This window comes from Salmo salar, chromosome 13 (genome assembly GCF_965601325.2).
Source record: "Salmo salar chromosome 13, fSalSal1, whole genome shotgun sequence".
Lineage (NCBI taxonomy): Eukaryota > Metazoa > Chordata > Actinopteri > Salmoniformes > Salmonidae > Salmo > Salmo salar.
In genome coordinates this window covers 15,657,692-15,672,882 of record NC_138303.1, presented here as the reverse complement: position 1 = coordinate 15,672,882, position 15,191 = coordinate 15,657,692, and the positions used below count along the sequence as shown (strand labels likewise).

Genomic DNA, 15,191 nt, shown 5'->3' with positions numbered 1-15,191 from the left:
TACAGAATTACCACCATAGAGTAGGCAGCATTCAAGTAATAACGGTGTGTGTGTGTGAGCGCATTGGGGAGGACACTCACGTTCTCCAGACAGGTGCTATCCTTGTCCTTGTTGAGGTAGTGGCGCTGCCAAAAGCGCAGCAGGTTGTGGAAGTTGTTGAGCAGGCAGCCGGGGTATTTCTCAGTGTACTCCTTCTCTCTCAGGGCGTTGAGGTAGAAGGACAGCTTGCCCCGTCTCCTGGCCAGCATCAATACCACCAGGCTGGTGTTCAGACAGCTCACATTCTCCTAACATTGGTAGGGCCCAGCCACCATCAAACAGAAGGGAAAGGATCACAGTCCGTTAACATGTAGATGATCCAGACAAGTGTATGTCTCAATATGAGAAACAAGAAATAGGGGAATGTAAAGTCTATGATAGATAGGATGCAATGCCATTAGTATTACAGTAAACCTGACAACAGACGATGGGATAGGGGCTTTCCTTGCCTGCGTGAGCGTCTGCACGTTGATGATGTTGACGAGTCTGAAGAGGATGGTTAGTCTGTTCTCCACGCGGACCATGTAGGACAACAGACTGCACTCTGACAGCACCTCCACAACTACAGGGCAGACACAGACAGAGACAGACAGACAGACAGTGATAGAGACAGTGACAGAGAGAGAGACAGTGACAGAGAGAGAGACAGTGACAGTGACAGAGAGAGAGACAGTGACACAGAGAGAGAGAGAGACAGTGACACAGAGAGAGAGAGACAGTGACACACAGAGAGAGAGACAGTGACACAGAGAGAGAGAGACAGTGACAGACAGAGAGAGAGAGACAGTGACAGACAGAGAGAGACAGTGACAGAGAGTTATTTAGCTATTGGATTTAGAATTATTTAATAAAATATACATTTTGGCCTTTAGAAACACATTGAATAACACATTCATAAGATGGCAACAGTCCAAAAATAAAATCATAAGTAACAAGGTCTTGACTTGTCTGTCCTATATCTAGGAGATCAGGATATATACTGCTCAAAAACATAAAGCGAACACTTAAACAACACAATGTAACTCCAAGTCAATCACACTTCTGTGAAATCAAACTGTCCACTTAGGAAGCAACACTGATTGACCATACATTTCACATGCTGTAGTGCAAATGGAATAGACAACAGGTGGAAATTATAGGCAATAAGCAAGACACCCCCAATAAAGGAGTGATTCTGCAGGTGGAGACCACAGACCACTTCTCAGTTCCTATGCTTCCTGGCTGATGTTTTGGTCACTTTTGAATGCTGGCGGTGCTTTCACTCTAGTGGTAGCATGAGATGGAGTCTACAACCCACACAAGTGGCTCAGGTAGTGCAGCTCATCCAGGATGGCACATCATTGCGAGCTGTGGCAAGAAGGTTTGCTGTGTCTGTCAGCGTAGTGTCCAGAGCATGGAGGCGCTACCAGGAGACAGGCCAGTTCATCAGGAGACGTGGAGGAGGCCGTAGGAGGGAAACAACCCAGCAGCAGGACCGCTACCTCCGCCTTTGTGCAAGGAGGAGCAGGAGGAGCACTGCCAGAGCCCTGCAAAATGACCTCCAGCAGGCCACAAATGTGCATGTGTCTGCTCAAACGGTCAGAAACAGACTCCATGAGGGTGGTATGAGGGCCCGACGTCCACAGGTGGGGGTTGTGCTTACAGCCCAACACCGTGCAGGATGTTTGGCATTTGCCAGAGAACACCAAGATTGGCAAATTCGCCACTGGCGCCCTGTGCTCTTCACAGATGAAAGCAGGTTCACACTGAGCACGTGACAGACGTGACAGAGTCTGGAGACGCCGTGGAGAATGTTCTGCTGCCTGCAACAGCCTCCAGCATGACCGGTTTGGCAGTGGGTCAGTCATGGTGCTCTCCATGTGCTCGCCAGAGGTAGCCTGACTGCCATTAGGTACCGAGATGAGATCCTCAGACCCCTTGTGAGACCATATGCTGGTGCGGTTGGCCCTGGGTTCCTCCTAATGCAAGACAATGCTAGACCTCATGTGGCTGGAGTGTGTCAGCAGTTCCTGCAAGAGGAAGGTATTGATGCTATGGACTGGCCTGCCCGTTCCCCAGACCTGAATCCAATTGAGCACATCTGGGACATCATGTCTCGCTCCATCCACCAACGCCACGTTGCACCACAGACTGTCCAGGAGTTGACGGATGCTTTAGTCCAGGTCTGGAAGGAGATCCCTCAGGAGACCATCCGCCACCTCATCAGGAGCATGCCCAGGCATTGTAGGGAGGTCATACAGGCACGTGGAGGCCACACACACTACTGAGCCACATTTTGACTTGTTTTAAGGACATTACATCAAAGTTGGATCAGCCTGTAGTGTGGTTTTCCACTTTAATTTTGAGTGTGACTCCAAATCCAGACCTCCATGGGTTGATAAATTGGATTTCCATTGATTATTTTTGTGTGATTTTGTTGTCAGCACATTCAACTACGTAAAGAAAAAAGTATTTAATAAGATTATTTCTTTCATTCAGATCTAGGATGTGTTAAGTGTTCCCTTTATTTTTTTGAGCAGTGTATATCCTGAGCATTTTTATTTTCAGCAACAAAAAAATTGCTAACATTTATAAACCTGTTTTCGCTTTGTCATTGTGGGGTATTGTGTGTAGATTGATGAGGATATAATTTTTTTTTAATCCATTTTAGAATAAGGCAGTAACGTAACAAAATGTGGAATATATTATATATATTTTCCACATTATTACGTTACTGCCTTATTCTAAAATTGATTTAAATATATATATAAAAAACTGAAAAAAACCCCCAGAAATATCTTATTTACATAAGTATTCAGACCCTTCGCAATGAGTCTCGAAATGGAGCTCAGGTGCATCCTGTTTCCATTGATCATCCTTGAGATGTTTCTACAACTTGATTGTGCAAAATCTAATTGATGGGCATGATTTGGAAAGTCACACACCTGTCTATATAAAAAGGTCCCACAGCTTACAGTACATGTCAGAGCAAAAACTAAGCCATGAGGTCGAAGGAATTGTCCGTAGAGGTCCGGGACAGAATTGTGTCGAGGCACAGATCTGGGGAAGGGTAGCAAAACTATTCTGCAGCATTGAAGGTCCCCAAGAACAGTGGCCTCCATCATTCTTAAATGGAAGAAGTTTGGAACCACCAAGACTCTTCCTAGAGCTGACCGCCCAGCCAAACTGAACAATCGGGGGAGAAGGGAGATGACCAAGAACCCAATGGTCACTATGACAGAGCTCTACAGTTCCTCTGTGGAGATGGGAGAACCTTCCAGAAGGACAACCATCTCTGGAGCACTCCACCAATCAGGCCTTTATGGTAGAGTCGCCAGAGGGAAGCCACTCCCCCATGAAAAGGCACATGACAGCCCTCTTGGAGTTTGCCAAAAGTCAGCTAAGATTCTATGGTCTGATGAAACCAAGATTGAACTATTTGAACTAAGCACACAGCCAAGACAATGCAGGAGTGGCTTCGGGACAAGTCTCTGAATGTCCTTGAGTGGCCCAGCCAGAGCCCGGACATCAACCCAATCGAACAGCTCTGGAGAGGCCTAAAAATAACTGTGCAGTGACGCTCCCCATCCAACCTGACATAGCTTGAGACTAGAGGTCGACCGATTAATCGGAATGGCCAATTAATTAGGGCCGATTTCAAGTTTTCATAACAATCAGAAATCGGTATTTTTTACCTTTATTTAACTAGGCAAGTCAGTTAAAAACACATTCTTATTTTCAATGACGGCCTAGAAACGGTGGGTTAACTGCCTTGTTCAGGGGCAGAACGACAGATTTTACCTTGTCAGCTCAGGGATTCAATCTTGCAACCTTACGGTTAACTAGTCCAACGCTCTAACCACCTTCTTTACATTGCACACCACGAGGAGCCTGCCGGTTACGCGAATGCAGTAAGAAGCCAAGGTAAGTTGCTAGCTAGCATTAAACTTATAAAAAACAATCAATCATAATCACTAGTTAACTACACATGGCTGATGATATTACTAGTTTATCTAGCCTGTCCTGCGTTGCATATAATCGCTTAGGTACACGTTGCTCCAACCATAAACATCAATGCCTTTCTTAAAATCAATACACAAGTATATATTTTTAAACCTACATATTTAGTTAATATTGCCTGCTAACATGAATTTCTTTTAACTAGGGAAAATGTGTCAATTCTCTTGCAAACAGAGTCAGGGTATATGCAGCAGTTTGGGCCGCCTGGCTCGTTGCGAACTGTGAAGACTATTTCTTCCTAACAAAGACAGCCGACTTCGCCAAACGGGAGATGATTTAACAAAAGCGTATTTGCGAAAAAAGCACAATCGTTGCACGACTGTAGCTAACCATCAATGCCTTTCTTAAAATCAATACACAGAAGTATATATTTTTAAACCTGCATATTTAGCTAAAAGAAATCCAGGTTAGCAGGCAATATTAACCAGGTGAAATTGTGTCATTTTGCGTTCATTGCACGCAGTCAGGGTACTTGCAACAGTTTGGGCCGCCTGGCTCGTTGCAAACTAATTTGCCAGAATTTTACGTAATTATGACATAACATTGAAGGTTGTGCAATGTAACAGGAATATTTAGACTTAGGGATGCCACCCGTTAGATAAAATACGGAACGGTTCCGTATTTCACTGACAGGAAAAACGTTTTGTTTTCGAGATGATAGTTTCCAGATTCAACCATATTAATGACCTAAGGCTCGTATTTCTGTGTGTTATTATGTTAGAATTAAGTCTATGATTTGATAGAGCAGTCTGACAGAGCGATGGTAGGCAGCAGCAGGCTCGTAAGCATTCATTCAAACAGCCCTTCGCAATGCATTGCGCTGTTTATGACTTCAAGCCTGTCAACTCCCAAGATTACGCTGTTGTAACCGATGTCAAATGGCTAGCTAGTTAGCCGGGTGCGCGAGGAGAGGGACGGAAGCTATACTGTTACACTGGCAATACTAAAGTGCCTATAAGAACATCCAATAGTCAAAGGTATATGAAATACAAATCGTATAGAGAGAAATAGTCCTATAATTCCTATAATAACTACAACCTAAAACATCTTGCCTGGGAATATTGAAGACTCATGTTAAAAGGAACCACCAGCTTTCATATGTTCTCATGTTCTGAGCAAGGAACTTAAACGTTAGCTTTTTACATGGCACATATTGCACTTTTACTTTCTTCTCATTTTACATTTACATTTTAGTCATTTAGCAGACGCTCTTATCCAGAGCGACTTACAGTAGTGAATGCATACATTTTTTCCCCCGTACTGGTCCCCCGTGGGAATCGAACCCACAACCCTGGCGTTGCAAACACCATGCTCTACCAACTGAGCCACACGGGACCAACACTTTGCTTTTGTATTATTTAAACCAAATTGAACATGTTTCATTATTTATTTGAGGCTAAATAGATTTTATTGATGTATTATATTAAGTTAAAATAAGTGTTCATTCAGTATTGTTGTAATTGTCATTATTACAAAATAAAAAATAATAAAAAAATAAAAATAAAAAATTCGGACGATTAATTGGTATCGGTTTTTTGGGTCCTCCAATAATCGGTATCGGTGTTGAAAAATCATAATCGGTCGACCTCTACTTGAGATGATCTGCAGAGAAAAATGGGAGAAACTCCCCAAATACAGGTGTGCCAAGTTTGTAGTGTCATACCCAAGAAGATGCTGTAATCGCTGCCATAGTTGCTTCAATAAAGTACTGAGTAAAGGGTCTGAAAACTTATGCAAATGTAATTTTTTTATTTATTTTATATATCAATTAGCAAACATTTCTAAAAAACAGTTTGTCAAGAGTGTGCAAAGCTGTCATCAAGGCAAAGGGTGGCTACTTTGAAGAATCTCAAATATAAAATATATTTTGATTTGTTTAACACCTTATTGGTTACTACATGATTCCATTGGTTATTTCAGTTTGTCTTCACTATTATTCTACAATGTAGAAAATAGTAAAAAAATATATAAAAAACATTTAATGAGTAGGTGTGTCCAAACTTTAGTCGTTTTTTGGGGTCTGTACTTTAACCATTTATATTTTTTACTTTTACTTCACTACATTCCTAAAGAAAATAATGTACTTTTTACTCCATACATTTTCTCTGACACCCAAAAGTACTTGTTACATTTTGAATGCTTGGCAGGACAGGAAAATTGTCAAATTCACATACTTGTCAAGAGAACATCCCTGGTCATCCCTACTGCCTCTGATCTGGCAGACTCACTAAACACAAATGCTTTGTTTGTAAATAATGTCAGAGTGTGCCCTATCTATCCGTAAACTTAAAAACAAGAAAATATAAGGAATGTGAAATGATTTATACTTTTGATACTTAAGGATCAAAAGTAAATGTAATTGCTAAAATATACTTAAGTATGTTTAAAACCTTTTACTCAAGTATCATTTTCTATTAGGTTATCTTTACTCAAGTATGACAATTAGGTACTTTTCCCACCACTCTGTGTGTGTATGTATGTATGTATGTATGTATGTATGTATGTATGTATGTATGTATTAAAAAAAAAACATATTTAACTCCTTTTTTAGGTTGCCACAAAACGACCTTCATACTTCCATCAACTTTTTTAAACTAGTACTGGTAACCTTCAGACAAGTCCCGTGACACTTGTGGGGGGATTGTAGAGCAAAACGGAGAACACCATAATGTTTTGAGTTAGTTTGTAACCCAAACGGTTCGGACGCTACAAACAGAAGTTGGCACATCGATGGTACCGACTTCAGATGAATCCCGACACTTGTGGGGGTCGTAGAGCAAAACGGAGACCACCACTTAGATTGACGCACCGGTGTGTGAATCGACTCTAGAGGGTTAACCCGTTTCTATAGCCACAAACGTGTTCACCGGTAGGCCTAAGACTATTTTCCATGGACATACCTCTCACATCGTCAGTCTGGCTCTCGAAGCGGTCCAGGGACAGAATTATACAGCGCACCAGCATGTTGGAGTCCACTAGAGAGCTGTTGATCTGGGTCATGAACGTCTGGAACTAACACAGGAAGCAGAAATGAAACATGTATTAAGGAAGTGAACTCTAGGGTTAAGCTAGAAAATGGTCCGCACTCCCTTTCCGTCGGTCTGATCCTCATTCAGTGCCTCTCCCATGGGCAGTGTCCTACCTTCTCCTCTGTGTTGACGTATTTGTTGAACCTCTTGAAGGAGTCGATGTTGAACTTCATGAGTTCCCCCAGCAGGTCAAAGTAACTCTGCAGCACATCCCGGGACTTACAGCCGCTGTCTATGATGCAGAACAGGATGTGCTGGAAGGACAGAGGAGAGGAATTTAATGGGAGGTTTTAAATGAAGACTTGAAGGCGATTCTATCATAGGTGTGTGTGGCTTCACTGGCTTGGCAACAGCCTCCGTACCTCCAGCAGGCCTCTCTTGAGCAGGAACACCTGGTCAGCGTAGGAGGTGGATCCTCTCAGGAAGCTCTCCACCGCCCTCGCCTGCCAGAACCTACAGACAGACGGGTTTAACACTCGTCTTCCTCTTTCTATACCTGACGACGTTTCACTCATTAACTCCTGGAGTCAACACACACACACCTGAATGAGGATTCGGCCGGTTCTTTCTTCATGACTGAAAGTAGCCGTGTCAGGAGGCCCTTTTTACCATCACAGATTAGATTTCTATATAGAAGAGAGAAAATATCCAACGCAATGGAGGATTTGTCAAATTCAGAAACACAAAATGTCCTCCATCCCTATCCCCTGCCTAACTAAGAGCCCTACCTGTCCGTGTTGACGAGAGCCTCCACCTCAGGGATGTTGGCCTTCAGAGAGATGGCACTGAGCTCATTCAGCTCCTGAGCATTCAAGAGGAGATACTTGTTCCTGAGAGAGAGGAGGAAAGACCAGACAAATGACAGAGTCACTGAACATGATGGTATCAAACTCAGTACCAGATTATATGTCTAATTCCACAGAAATACAGTTTAAATCATACTGTCTGTACTGAACTCACTCATGATGGTCGCTGAAACTCTGAAGTAGTCGTAGAAACTGGATTTTAAAGGAGATCTCCTGTGTGAGTGAGATCGAGAGAGGAAGACCAGTGAGTGCTGCAATAGAGGTGCTTAGTGTTACAGCGCCATTGAGCCCATTCCCAGAGCAGAGAGGTCTTCTTACCGGGCTGCAGTCACAGTTCTGGTTCTGGCCGTGGAGGACGTGGGTGGACGTCTGCTTTCTCCAGATCAGCTTGTCAAACAGGTTGTTGAGTCCTGGAATCAGTTTGAACTCTGCAAGCATTCTGTGAACCTGTTTACAAGGCACCATATATTTACAATCAAATGGATTCTATAACGCCCAGACCGTATACCACAAGTATGTCAAAACAGGTTTTTTTAATTGGTCTAATTTCGTTGGTAACCAGTTTATAATAGCAATAAGACACCTCAGGGTTTGTGGTATATGGCCAATATACCACGGCTAAATGCTGTATCCAGGCACTACACGTTGCATCTCATCTAAGAACAGCCCTTAGCTGTGGTATATTGGCCATATACCACCCCCACCTCAGGACTTACTGCTTAACTTTACATCAGCAGTTGTCTCAAAGTACTTAACAGACAACCAACCTAAAACCACAAAAGGCAAGGAATGCCGAGGCAGACGCACAGTGGAAAAACTTTACAATCTCAGTTACTGATTGAAGCCATTTCCTGTTGTAAACTAAAGTCCAGCTATCTGTCTTACCTGGTTCCTCTGGCGGCCTATGAGGAGCACACAGAGCACATAGAGAACCTCCACCTTGTACATGATCTCATGGACGATCTTCATGGACTGGGGCAGACTGTGCCTGAGAGGACTGGTGACCAGAGAGCTCTCGTCTGGCGACTCTGAGAAAGAAACAGCAGAGTGTATGGAAATACATTAACATTCAAGGATGCTAACTGATGAGGGGCCCAAAAAGGTGACCAAAAAAAATTGTTAAATCCAATGTACCTTGTTATTAGTTAGCTATCCAGGTAACATGACTAAACAAGGTTGTTTGAGTAGCCCTCGAGTAGTTTAGAAATATAAAATGTGTGACAATTCGAGGTAGAAAAGGGAAGAGGGTAGTTCCGGAGGTTTGGGCTAGAAACTGGTAGTTTTCAGTGATGTAAAGGCACAAGAATGACTGTCTCTGTGCTCTGGTTTTCCTCTATGGCACTCAGCCTAGTCAGACTGGCCTGCTTGTTCTTACAGAAGCTATTAAAAGATATGTATTCACTACGCTCGCTCTGTGAGCCACTCCAATAATTAAACAAATGTAACAGAAACCCCGTCACTGTCTGCACAACCCCAGCCCACCATCATGGCTAAATAACATTTTAAAACTGATGGGAGATGCACAGAAAGAACGGATGGAGAGAAGCAGCTGAGTAAACTAATGGCTGGTTAGGGGATGATGCCGTCTGCCCACAGCTGAGTAGGCTAATGGCTGGTTAGGGGATGATGCCGTCTGCCCACAGCTGAGTAAACTAATGGCTGGTTAGGGGATGATGCCGTCTACCCACAGCTGAGTAGGCTAATGGCTGGTTAGGGGATGATGCCGTCTGCCCACAGCTGAGTAGGCTAATGGCTGGTTAGGGGATGATGCCGTCTGCCCACAGCTGAGTAGGCTAATGGCTGGTTAGGGGATGATGCCGTCTGCCCACAGCTGAGTAAACTAATGGCTGGTTAGGGGATGATGCCGTCTGCCCACAGCTGAGTAAACTAATGGCTGGTTAGGGGATGATGCCGTCTGCCCACAGCTGAGTAGGCTAATGGCTGGTTAGGGGATGATGCCGTCTGCCCACAGCTGAGTAAACTAATGGCTGGTTAGGGGATGATGCCGTCTGCCCACAGCTGAGTAGGCTAATGGCTGGTTAGGGGATGATGCCGTCTGCCCACAGCTGAGTAGGCTAATGGCTGGTTAGGGGATGATGCCGTCTGCCCACAGCTGAGTAGGCTAATGGCTGGTTAGGGGATGATGCCGTCTGCCCACAGCTGAGTAAACTAATGGCTGGTTAGGGGATGATGCCGTCTGCCCACAGCTGAGTAGGCTAATGGCTGGTTAGGGGATGATGCCGTCTGCCCACAGCTGAGTAAACTAATGGCTGGTTAGGGGATGATGCCGTCTGCCCACAGCTGAGTAGGCTAATGGCTGGTTAGGGGATGATGCCGTCTGCCCACAGCTGAGTAGGCTAATGGCTGGTTAGGGGATGATGCCGTCTGCCCACAGCTGAGTAGGCTAATGGCTGGTTAGGGGATGATGCCGTCTGCCCACAGCTGAGTAAACTAATGGCTGGTTAGGGGATGATGCCGTCTGCCCACAGCTGAGTAGGCTAATGGCTGGTTAGGGGATGATGCCGTCTACCCACAGCTGAGTAGGCTAATGGCTGGTTAGGGGATGATGCCGTCTGCCCACAGCTGAGTAGGCTAATGGCTGGTTAGGGGATGATGCCGTCTGCCCACAGCTGAGTAGGCTAATGGCTGGTTAGGGGATGATGCCGTCTGCCCACAGCTGAGTAGGCTAATGGCTGGTTAGGGGATGATGCCGTCTGCCCACAGCTGAGTAGGCTAATGGCTGGTTAGGGGATGATGCCGTCTGCCCACAGCTGAGTAGGCTAATGGCTGGTTAGGGGATGTGGCTGGCTGCTCAAACATTGGATGATGAAGCACTCATTCTGATATGACATATCTGACATCACTCTGAACTCTGATCATCTATTTGTAGAACGCGTAGGGATGTATTCTGTTACATTTATCTCTTATTCTTATCTGTATTTTTTTTTAAACTGCACTGTTGGTTAGGGGCTCGTAAGTAAGCATTTCACTGTAAGCATTTCACCTGTTGTATTCGGCGCATGTGACTAATAAAATTAGATTTTGATTTGATTTTTGCTCAGCCATTCATTTCGATATGAGAAACATATCAAATCAAATGTTTTGTTGTCACATGCGCAGAGTACAACAGGTGTAGACATTACAGTGAAATGCTTAGTTACAAGCACTTAACCAACAATGTAGTTCAAGAAATAGATTTAGAAAATATTTACTAAATAAACTAAAGTAAAAAAAATACAAAATAACAATAACGAGGCTATATATAGGGGTACAGGGGTACCGGTACAGAGTCAACGTGTGGGGTACAGGTTAGTCGAGGTAATTTATACATGTAGGTAGAAGTGAAGTGACTATGCATAGATAATAAACAGTAAACAATAAACAGAGTAGCAGCAGTGTAAAAACAAATGGGGGGGGGGGGGGGGGTCAATGTAAATAGTCCGGTGGCCACTTGATTAATTGTTCAGCAGTCTTATGGATTGGGGGTAGAAGCTGTTGAGGAGCCTTTTGGTCCTAGACGTGGCGCTCCGATACCACTTGCCGTGCGGTATCAGAGAGAACAGTCTATGACACCATTATTATACACCGGTTAGTGATCACACAGGAGATCTGTTTGTGCCTTTCTTTTATAGCCCAATGGGTGATACACTCTGCACTTTGTCAGATTATTATTTTTTATTTTTTTACAGATCTACACATTCACTTTGAAATCAAAACGGCCAAAAGTGACACGTTTACATCCCTGAAGATTATGACATCACGTGACTGTAAAGTGGGTCACATTCTGAACCGTATTACTGATGTAAGAAAACAGTGAACAACGGTCCGTTATACCGTCAGTATATCTCAGATGACTGGAGCATGGCATGTGTGTGAAGGAGAGTGCATGTATTATCTACTGGTCTGACCTGTGCTGCTCTGCTCGGCATCCTCTGTGGCCATTTGCATAAGAGCGTCCAGCACCAGGGCGTTGTCCAGCAAGGTGTACCAGTCTTGAAGCTCCAGTAGCAGGCTGGATGCCCCCGAGGCCTCAGACACCTTCCTGGTAGCCAGCTTACACAGCCGCTCAATGAAGCCCGGGATGTTCAGCAGGGCCACTGATGCACACAGGGGTTAAATCAAAAAAGAATCCCATGAATGACTGACAATTAAGTCCATCTCAGCTCGCGTGCCACATCAGGATTTCCAAACTCAACAGAGGACATCGCAGATTGTTTTTAGGACTGATTTGTTTGTCAAAACAAAGGGCAGTTATTTGAAACTATATATGTCCATCTAGTTGTAGACGTTCAAGTGTGGTCTTCAGTGTTCCTTTAAGACAAAATAATAATTCCCCCCCAAAAAACGTGACTGAGAACTTTAACCCCTGAGCACAGAGAGAGAACAGATTTTGAATTTGAATGAATTTACTGTTTCCCATTAAAGTGGCAATCAGCAGTCAAAACAATAACAAAGCGTACTCCCCCGTCACTGTTTCACTAAAAAGCTGCAGCATGGGGCTGGAGAAATGCAACCACTCTAAAATTCATCAACAGAGCTATGGATGCAAGGACTGGCCATCCTTGATATCAAAATTATACTTAGTTTACAAACATTGGAGTAAAACAATCTTATATTTTGGGTTCTGATGGGGTACGAAGTTGAACTAAGCTTATGAGGCATTTATAAGTTATATTCTCAAATAATCAATAGGTATATATCATTAATCATTAAGTCCAAAAATGGATGTAGCTACTGCAGATTGCCCCTTTGAGTCCTAAGGAAACATTGAGAAGTACAAATCCATCATTTTTTTTATCTCATTCATCGCTGAGCAATAGAGGGACAAGTAATTTGCAAGGATTTCTTCATTAAATACTAGTCATATGAAGCATCATTCTATGTGACAACACCTTCCATTCTCTCTCCCTGGTCTGATGGTGAGAGCTGTCTTACCCTGGTTGACTTCAGAGTGGGAAGGGCAGATGTTGGTCTTCTGCTGGGCGTTTTTAGCCAGCAGTGTGTGCTTGTCATCGTTGCCCAGGTCCGGCTCAGTGATGGTGACTGACAGGATGCGGCAGAAGTTGGCCAGCTGCTGCTGGTTGAAGCTCTGGACCAGACTGGGCAGGTTGGGGATGCCCTCCAGCTGGATCATCTCCTGGAGCATAAAGATGAAGGTACACGTACGTTATTGGAGTCATTCCACTTCAAACTGGCAGAGGAAAAATTATTCTGGAATGCTTCTTATCTGTTTCTAACTACAGAAACCATTTCATCCAAAATGGTGGGTGTCATGGCTTGCTGAAATGACATGGGACAACTCATTAACATTTTGGTGAATCTTTTGGCCATTTAGGTTCAGTTTGATTTGATCAAAGTTCAGCAAATTTGAATGACCTGTAGTAACTGCAAATTTGTAAGGACTGACATAGTGATAGTATGCATTTTGAAGCCATCCTTACCTTCCTGACCCCAAGAATGTCCTCAATCAATGTGGCTGTTTGCAAAAATGTCTTCTTGTTTGACATGAGCGTAAACAAAAACATGACAAAGTCATCTCGTGATGCCAGGCTTTTAGTGACTCCTTCCATCTGAAAGTGAGGGAAAGCTCATGATTAACCTTCCCTGACTAAAAGAAAGGAAACAGGGTGGACATCATCCTCTGTGAGACAGTGTGAAAGGAAAACTCCACCCAAAAACAATTTTTTGGTATTTGTTTCATTAATCCATTGTTGACATAGTCCCAAAATGTTTTGCTTGTCAGCAATCAAGTTTTCAAGATATGTAAGTTTCCTATGATGCAGCGTTTGGCATCATATGATGCAAAGTGCATCATACGGGGAGGATTTCTGTATTTCTGATTTTCTTACATGCATTCAAACACTTTATCTAAGGCATTGATACTTACACATATACAACAATTGTACAGAACACTTAAACAATCCTTGACGAGGTCATCACTCACTGTAATGAGAACATATGTTAGAATATATATTGAAGGAATGAAAAAATTGGTTCCTCACATTTGCAAAACTATGACATAGGAATGTAATATGGCTTACTTTTAGGGAAATTGGTCTGCGTGGTGAGGGTGGGTCTCATCAGAATCTCCACTAGTAACTGAGGACAAAGGAGAAATTAAAACCCTGACACAGCAAATATGGTCACTGACAAGACCGTTGGCTCTATATGCCTCTGTTTCAACATGTTGGAGACTCACATCAACGCCGCCAAAGAGGTCAAAGGTGTATGTGTTGGGAGAGGTGGACTCCTGTGCTGTTCTCCTGTCCTCTGTCACAAACGACATTGCCTCCATGGAGAGACAAGATGCCACTTCCTACCACACCATAGAGAGAACACAAACACGTCATGAACAACATCGGTCAGCTCAGCAACAATTACCATCACAGCAACCACGAGGAAAACAAGCATGAAACAGTCGCCTGTAAAGAGGGGCTTTACAGCGCCAACGAGGTCAGGGAAGAGTAATTATTGCACCTTGATAATGGAGTGGATCTGGGAGAGATCACTGTTGAGGTGACTGCTGTCATACAGTCTCTGCAGCATCACTGGAATCCCATGCCACTTGGCCTGTTGGTCCCTCTCTTGAAGAAGGGCCTCAGACATCTGAGGACAAGGAGGGAACACCATAGGAACAAGAAAATGTCAAGGATAGGGAAAATGCAGCACATAAATAAGCGATACCCCTCTGAGTGTATATTAGACAGACAAGATATACACACACGAGTCATTGCCCTAATTTGAGGGGCTATACCAGTTGATGTTTAAAATGTGATGGCTGTAGCCAGGAGGGTTTGCTGTGACACCTTTTCCAGTGATCAGTAAGGAAGCTAGCGGACATGGTGAAGGAAGTTTATTTTACTTCATTCACCATGGAGTGGAGTTCAGTCCGCTACAAGGAAGCCAGCCATCTTAGTGAACTAGATAACGTAGTAGCTAGCATATTAACGAGTTAGCTAGCTAATAAAATGACTACCTACATACACTTCCACTACATCAGCTAGCCGTTTGCACAGCACACCGAGTATACGTAACTAGCTATCAACCTAGCTAGCTAGGTTTTCTCCGTCCCAAACCCTCATAATTTCAGCTTTTAGAAAGGATTTCTAAACGTGTATTTTTACCTCTGTGCCTCGACTAAGTCCACCGCCACTGATTTGTCCATGTCTGATCCTTGTAAGTATGTTTTTATTACTATTTCTTCGGGTCCGAGAGGGCCCGAGTCGCTCTGTTGTCGCCATACTTCTTCCTCTTTTGCTTGTCTAAACAGGAAGTTATGGCCCGTCGACGGCAGAGTTCGCACAGACCACCTAATGGT

At 43.8% G+C, this 15,191-nt stretch overlaps 1 protein-coding gene across 1 annotated transcript in view; it reads right to left on the bottom strand.

Moving 5' to 3' along the window:
* LOC106566478 (short transient receptor potential channel 4-associated protein) overlaps window positions 1-15,191 on the bottom strand; it is a 17,440-nt gene extending 2,249 nt beyond the window's left edge. The window contains exons 1-18 of the mRNA XM_014134547.3: window positions 14,998-15,191; window positions 14,351-14,479; window positions 14,073-14,189; window positions 13,915-13,972; window positions 13,761-13,816; window positions 13,315-13,443; window positions 12,809-13,010; window positions 11,782-11,970; window positions 8,759-8,901; window positions 8,192-8,320; window positions 8,028-8,086; window positions 7,796-7,897; window positions 7,610-7,693; window positions 7,430-7,520; window positions 7,181-7,321; window positions 6,939-7,050; window positions 489-601; window positions 81-287 (exon numbers count right to left, since the gene is read on the bottom strand). Coding sequence (XP_013990022.2) covers window positions 81-287; window positions 489-601; window positions 6,939-7,050; window positions 7,181-7,321; window positions 7,430-7,520; window positions 7,610-7,693; window positions 7,796-7,897; window positions 8,028-8,086; window positions 8,192-8,320; window positions 8,759-8,901; window positions 11,782-11,970; window positions 12,809-13,010; window positions 13,315-13,443; window positions 13,761-13,816; window positions 13,915-13,972; window positions 14,073-14,189; window positions 14,351-14,479; window positions 14,998-15,114 — 2,178 coding nt within the window. The 5' untranslated portion in view covers window positions 15,115-15,191. The remainder of the gene's footprint in view (window positions 1-80; window positions 288-488; window positions 602-6,938; window positions 7,051-7,180; window positions 7,322-7,429; window positions 7,521-7,609; window positions 7,694-7,795; window positions 7,898-8,027; window positions 8,087-8,191; window positions 8,321-8,758; window positions 8,902-11,781; window positions 11,971-12,808; window positions 13,011-13,314; window positions 13,444-13,760; window positions 13,817-13,914; window positions 13,973-14,072; window positions 14,190-14,350; window positions 14,480-14,997) is intronic.